Source organism: Citrus sinensis, chromosome 3, assembly GCF_022201045.2.
Source record: "Citrus sinensis cultivar Valencia sweet orange chromosome 3, DVS_A1.0, whole genome shotgun sequence".
Lineage (NCBI taxonomy): Eukaryota > Viridiplantae > Streptophyta > Magnoliopsida > Sapindales > Rutaceae > Citrus > Citrus sinensis.
This window is the reverse complement of record NC_068558.1, coordinates 42,827,248-42,834,955: the sequence shown is the minus strand read 5'-3', so window position 1 is coordinate 42,834,955 and position 7,708 is coordinate 42,827,248. Positions and strand designations below refer to the sequence as shown.

At 34.7% G+C, this 7,708-nt stretch overlaps 1 protein-coding gene across 1 annotated transcript; it reads left to right on the top strand.

Moving 5' to 3' along the window:
- The first annotated feature begins 3,687 nt into the window (after window positions 1-3,687).
- Window positions 3,688-6,859, top strand: LOC102617199 (uncharacterized). Its single transcript, XM_006479483.4, has 7 exons — window positions 3,688-3,834; window positions 3,961-4,058; window positions 4,970-5,070; window positions 5,564-5,633; window positions 6,052-6,079; window positions 6,164-6,224; window positions 6,348-6,859. Exons 1-7 carry the CDS (start codon window positions 3,822-3,824, stop codon window positions 6,448-6,450), a joined length of 474 nt encoding a protein of 157 aa, XP_006479546.1. The 5' UTR covers window positions 3,688-3,821; the 3' UTR covers window positions 6,451-6,859.
- The last annotated feature ends 849 nt before the right edge of the window (window positions 6,860-7,708 follow it).

Here is a 7,708-nt window from a genome sequence, read left to right as displayed (position 1 = left end):
ATAAGGTTATTATTATTTGGCACGATAAGCCCTTAGCACCATATTGATTAGAGCGTGGTTCATGAGGTGTGGATTCCCCCCTCATGATTTAATTGGCATTAATACGGATTATTTAGCCCATGATGCATGTTGATACGGATCCAGATACCCAAGTACGTCATTTCAATAGAATTATCTTCAATTTATTCTCGCCATTGCAATTCCAATTTTAGAATTTATTCTTGCCATTTTAATTTAAGTTTTAGCATATACCAAATCATTTCCACCATAAATCCAACAACCCATTTACAAAATTAATTCTATATATAATTAAAATCCACCTCCTCGTGGGATCGACACTCGTCACCATTGATCTACACTACAACAGATTCGTGCGCTTGCGAGTACATTAAAATTTGCACAACACCACGCTCTAATCAATATGGTGCTAAGGGCTTATCGTGCCAAATAATAATAACCTTATACTAGAGGGCCGGTGAAACCAAGGCGGTACTAGACAAGATTAGTATTATTTGTCGACGAGAAGTCAAAACATCCACAAAAACTAGAGGGGAAGAAAAAGTAAATTTACCAAATTAAGCCCATGACACATGTTGAGACTTCACCTTCAACCCAAGCTTGAAAGAAAATTAGCCACTCATAATTGAACTAGGGGCAAAATAGGAATTTATTAAAATACAAAGAAAATACAAGATGGAGAGGGAATTACAGAAAACAGAGTCCAAAAATGGATTCAGAGATATCAAATTAGGGGGGGGAGGCCCCCTTTTTATAGATACATGGAGTAAATCATGGCCATCGGATTAAAAACAGTTTGGACGCTCAGGATTGCGCCACGTCATCAGTCAACAGTCCACGTTTGACCACGTGGATGAACAGTAACACGGTTTGACCCGACTTTGAACAGTAACGCGGTTTGACCCGGATGAACAGTAACGCGGTTTGGTTGAAAATAATCCTGTGTGATGCATGCACCGTACGCGAGATTTTTCGTCCACTGATATGCTGCCACGTCACCATCAACAGTACATAAGAATTTTAGTCCAACAGGATCGTGACACCTCATCAGTCAATGCCACATCATCGGTCAATGCCACGTCATCATCCGTCTATGTGAACAGTGTCGTGAACAGTAACGTATACAGTACCGTACACGTGAATAGTACCGTACATGTGAATAGTGCCATTTTTCCTTTTATGCTCCTCCTAAGGTTTTCGACCGTCCTGAGTTCAAAAGTGATGTCCGTTTTGCCGTCTGATCTCTCCTTTATTGTGAAATGACTATAATGCCCCTAAAATACATAAAATACTTAATTAAAATAAAACACATGTAATTAAATCACAAGAAGGTTAAATATATAAAAGTAAGGGTTGTTAGTAAGACTTAAAATGTAAAATGACGGTTTTCTCCTTTATAAATATGCATTTTCTAATACTCAACACCTTTCCCACATGATTAAGGAATGCACAATTTTTTCCATCTCTAATCTTCTTCCAAGAATTAAATCCTTCAACAGTGAAAGTAGTATGCTTATGTTGTGCAAATGGTGCATTAAATAGATAACATGGTAGACAAAAGGTTGCATCTTTTGTAGGCAAATACTCTGACCGAGAAGGAAAAGAATCAAACCATAGAGATTGAAATTGACGAGGATGCTTTTCTGATCCAGATTTTGGATACCCTGGAAGTCTTGGTTGGTATGGATCCGACAAAATATATGCTCTTCGAATTTCATCTTGTTGATTGACATCATAATCCCAAATTTGGCGGCGCAATCATAGATCACGCTCCAAAAGTTGAGTATCAACTTTACTTGTCTCAATTCTTGGAGATTTTGAAAGTTGGTTTTCAGAATTTGGAGAATTGACATGTGAAATTGGTTAATTTTTCAGAAACTGGTGGATTAGAACTTTCTTCTAATGTCTTCCTTTTGAAATATTGATCAATTTTAGATGATTTTCCCATATATATCCTCCCTATCCTTGGAATTCAATCAATGTGAGATACAAGTTACTAATCAAGAGAAGCGTATTGGATCGAATAATTGACAATCTAAAGAAATAGATATTTGAACCATAAAAAAATCAAGTAAGAAATAAATTGAACATGCCGTATACTGAACTGGAATTGAGTAAAATATGGAGTGCTTTCTGTAAAGAGATTGTCCAAATGATTTCCGACCTGAATAGCAATGACATGGTCAAACTCATTAGTCATTACTTGCGAACCAAACCAAATGTCAATAAGCTAAGTTATAGAATAGAATAAGTGTCAAGCATCAGTGCCGGGAAATATTCCGATATAATCATTTATGCTTAGATCTTTGAGTCGTTGATCATAGCATATAGGTTTCTAAAAAAGCAAAAAGAAAGAAATTAATGCAAGAGAGATTGATTAAACTCCAAGAAACTAGACAAACTTGATTTTAATTCAATAGAAAAAAATCACATAAAATACAAATTAAAAGATGGTAGATAATGATTAAATTTCAGGAATATCATCAAGCAACTCAGCAACAACATTCGTCCTAATTGACAATTTCAGTATTTCATTCAATTGCCTATCAGGACTGTAGACAAGACAACTACCGACTACCGTAACATCTATCTCCTTCATCAATTCTTTCCATCCTTAATAAATTTTAAGAGAATGTGTTAAACTCACCTAAATTCCAAGTGAAGTGCGATTTGTGACGAGTTTTTGCTGCAACAATTTGTTCTTGCCGCAACAGTTGGCTAACCAATTAGTAGACGTTGATGATCAAATTGATTAATCGTAAAAAAACGCTATCTCTATTGGGCTCTGTTGGACTTTTCTTGTAAATTGAAAGACTTTTTATTTATTATAAAATTATCTTATGTTAGTAATAGTATGTGCAAAATATTTCTACCGGGGCCAACATTGTATGTTTATTTAATATTTTTTTTACTTTTATTTAAAACTTTAAAAAAGAATTATTGGTCCCTAATATTACACACTTTTCTCACTTAATAGTTAATTCCCAATTTTATTTCTCCACCCCTGCTCATAGGTCCCTAATATTACAAACTTTTCTCACTTAATAGTTAATTCTCAATTTTATTTCTGGGGTCCTGCAGCCTGCTAACACCCTATACAAAAATCATGCAAGTTCTATTGCCTATTACAATTTTTTACATGTTTTTGAATCAAGTGTAACTTACACTAGTTTTAACTTACCAATTGCCTTATTTTTATTCTCTATTACGCACCTGACATTACATTTTAATCGTTCATATTTTATTACTATGTTTATAGCGTACAAAAATTTACCTACCTTTAGACAAACATATCACATTACAATGACAACACAAGTATAATTATAAAAGAACTCAATAATTTTTTTTTCTTCTTAAATCATTTTAATGACAGCAATGTAATTTTGAATTATAGAAAAAAATATATTAAGAGCTAGGTGGTAAAAGTGAAAAAAAAAAAAGCATTTGTTTAATATGAATTTTTAGGTGATTCTTATGTAATCCAATAGGTGGAATTTCCTTTTAAACTCGCTCAATAGATTGAACAATGGGCCTACTATAATGGGCGGGCGGACCAAGCCCAAATGCTAGGAGACTGTCGCTGTATCATGACGTGGCACATAATGATTCGGCATGTTACATTTATGCAGTTAAAACAATCGTAGTAAAGTCAACCCTTCTCATTAATAGCGCGGAGTTACTCGCAGACAACGTATAAAAGGGGTTTAATTCAGAAACAACAAATCGTGTCCTAAGCGTGATTAGGGTTTTAGGATTCAAAATCTAAAGATCACTAATCTTTAAAAGTTTCCCGCGAAAGAAAGATGGATCCTGAAGGTACCTTGGTTAAATAACCTTTTTTTTTTAATTTCCTTCAGAAAACAAAGAAGGATCAAGATCCCATTCAATGACTCAAATAGTTTTAATTTCAATTTTTTTTTTTAACTTATGTGTAAAATTTAGGGCAGCGAGCCTCAGCGGCGAGCGCTTCTGCTGTAATGGCTTCACTTCTAAGCAAGAAAGCCAAGCTTCAGGAAGAGCTTAATAATATTGAAAAGCAGGTGATTCTCCTTTTATAAATTCTAGTATAGTTTCTTGTACAATGTCTGTTGGTGTTTGTGTACCTAATTGTGTTAAGTTGTCCAAGAATTGCATTCGACGCAGGCTTGTTAGGGTTTCCGGGTTTTGAATTCAGATGTGGCTGTTTTGTACTGAGATTGTGCATTTACTTGAATAGGGTCGCGTTACAAAAGCTATAAGATTAATATATTTCTGTTTCTTGTTTGAATGTGTCGGCTCCTGTTAGCAAACCAAAGTGGAGCTTGTTAAGCAATACATTTTTTTGTGAAAGATTGTTGTTATCTTCTCCTTGATGTCGACCCCCCCCCCCCCCCCCCGGCGTGCTAAACCATGGTTGTAAGAAGAATGGAAGCAGTGCATTTTAAAGGCTTAAACTAGCCAAGGTTAGTGTTGGTTGAAACATGAAGTCTTCGTTTCTGAACTTTGTCTGCATCTAGATTTCATTAGTGAGGTGAGAGGTCTGTTGATAAAGGCAACTTATCCAGAAATGATCTCGCTGAAGAAGGTCCTGAGAGGGTGTTTTGGATATGTTATACGGTCCAACCTTTTGCTCCGATCGGTCTCTGACAATGCTTCTGAATTGAAGCGCTTGCACTCATCCTTCAAGTCTAAAATTGTTATACCAGACAATGCTTCTTTGAGAGTTCTATTTAACTTGTTTTTCAGCGTGGAAAGAGAAATCGAGCTATCCAACTGACATTAATTGCAATATAATGCAAATTTTTAATTTATAAGCTATGTGAGACCCTTGTGCTCAAGGTGTGATGTGTGGAAATTAACAGATCTTTTGAAGGGTTCCTCTTGTCTCTTGGAATTTTCTTGTATGCAATTATTATTATTATTTTTTCGAAACCCTCTTCACTGGAGGCTGATGAGTTTTCTTCTAGTGCAGGTTTATGATATGGAGACGAGTTATTTACAGGATCCAAGCCAATGTGGCAATGTATTGAAAGGTTTTGAAGGGTTCCTATCTTCATCTAAGAACACTGCGCTGTATGGAGTGGCAATTATATACTTCTTTTTCTTTTTCTTCTACTTGATAAGAATATATTTCTCTGGACTCTATATGTGAAATCATAATTCTGGCTAATTTCATGACGAGGCTATCAAATTTTGATAAATTTTTGTTTGTGCTTTGGTATCTGAATTCTTTGACCTGGTTACATGGTATCAAAAGATGAATTATGTTAGAAGACTTATGGAAAAATGAGAAATAGTCCACTGTCTTCCAGAGGCAGAAAGTTTTTAGCAAGACCATTAAAATTAACAATAATTAGAAGGCTCTTATCTGAGAAATTGCAGCTTGGTTAACTTTTAAATTATAAAATTCCAGTCAAGTCATATGATGCTGAGAGAATGTAAAATCTTGTCATACTTTAGGCAGATGCTTAAATTAAATGTTTCAGAAATATGGAAACACAAAAGTTTATTGTTGATACACTATAAACTTATATGTGCATTGAGCTATTAAAATTTGCGGATGCAGCTTGAAGCGGTCGAGGAAATTCCAACCTGAAGACCGGCTCTTCTCATTATCTTCAGTCACCTCACCAGCAGTATGTGTACCAAAATTTAAATTTTCAACAATGTTGACACTTTCAGTGCTCTCCCTGCTCTCTGTTCTGCTTCTGCTTCTGCTTCTGCTTCTCTGTGTCACCAATGATCAGGATTTTGTCCGTCTGAATAGAACTGTGTTTTTCATTTGCTTTACCTTCTTCATTTCCAAATGAAAAGAAAAGGATGTTGAGATCTTAATTTATTTGGCAAACCATTGTGGTGCTAACTCAATTCATGAATGGACACATTTATGGCTATGTTTATGATAGAAATTCTTGTTGTTGACTTTGCTGGAGAGGCAGAAGAAAAGAAGAGTTCCATATATTGTGCATTATGAGATATGAACTCTTTTCCCTCTTTTGATCCAAGTTGTAGCTAACCTTTTCACTTATTTGTATTGGGGTGGTGCGGGTTCAGGCAGAAGAGCAAGCCATTGGTCGAGAAGGTGAGCCCATTATACGCGGACTTTTGGACTACTTATTTTTTACTTTTTTTGTTATTGTTTGTTCTTCATTTGTGTTTACTGTAGATGGGAGGTCAGACTTTGGTCCAGGTCGGTCTAAGGGCGGAGGTATCTATGGGAATGGGCAGTAAGTAGCACTCTTTTATTATCTATGAGAGTATTGTGATGCACCTAAATGGTGATTGGTGATGCTGGTAAAGATATATGATGTGATGATGAACATATATGCTTTTATCTGAATTGTTTCCAGAGGAAAACCAAAGAAGGGAAGAGGCGCTTCAAGAGATGCGAAAAGATATAGGCACTCTAGTGAAGATTTTGACTATGATGATGATCCTGATGTGACATTGTGAAATTAACATTGCCTGGTTATCCTTGTTATGAAAGCTTTGGCAAGATCCGGAGCCTAAGACAGAATTTTGTGTCACTAAATCCTGTCAAATTCCGGAAATTAATAAGTCTTCAGGCAAAGCACAACCTCTTTCGCATGATGCAAGCAAGAAGCCTGAGGTGGTAACCTCCTCAAAAGGTTGTTGTTTCGACCAGATATTTTGTTGTTGGTATAATTATGATTAAAATTGTCAAATGTGAATCTTGTTTAAATTATTGAAGATTGAGTGAGGAAAATGTTTTTGTATAGAACTGATAAATTTTAATCAAACAACTATCAAAATGCGTTCTTGCTTTAATTCAACTATTTTCCAAGGGCGTAAGTGTCACAAACATTGTGTCTGGTAGTACCGCTCCTGACTTTTCATGCAGCAATAACATAGTTGGGCTAATTTAGAAAGTTTCTTAAAATTTCTGATTATAGTTCCAAAAAAAAAAGAAAAACGTATAATTTTTGTTATTTTGTCAAATAAGTCCTAACTCGATGATTGACCCGCCGGGCGCCAGCTCGGTACATACGTGGAGCTCAAACGGCAAAGTAAGCAAACGATGTCGTTTTGAAGCAGTCGTAGCTAGGGGTGGGCACGGTTCGTTTTGAAATTAAGTAGAACCGATTTAAATCGGTTATTTTATAAAAAGAACCGAACTCAATACGAACCGAACTCAAATGGTTTTTTTCGGATCGGTTTGGTTTTTTCGGTTCTGGGTCTATTAGGCCTATTTTGAATTTTTAAATTTTTAACCCATTGGACCTCATGAATGTAATAATTTTTTTCAACAATTAATTTATCCTAATTTTATTACAAATGTTAACAATAAATACAAAGTATTCAAAACACATTTTATCGTTAATATCTTACTAACTATTAATAAGATACTCTCAAAATATAAAATATTAAAATTTCAAAATACATAACGAAACTTCAATATTCCATCTATATAAATATAATCATAATGTTATAAAGAGAAATAACACATGTTTGATTTGAATAAAATCATGTTTGATTTGAATAAAATTATTAACACATGTTTAATTTGAATAAAATTATTAACACATGTTTCATTTGAATAAAATTAAAAAATAATTCGATTTTTCGGTTCGATTTTTCGGTTTAGCTAAGTGAACTGAATACTGAATTGACATTTTAATTTTTCGGTTCAGCTAAATGAACCGAATATCGAACCGACATTTTAATTTTTTTTACAAACGATATATTCAAT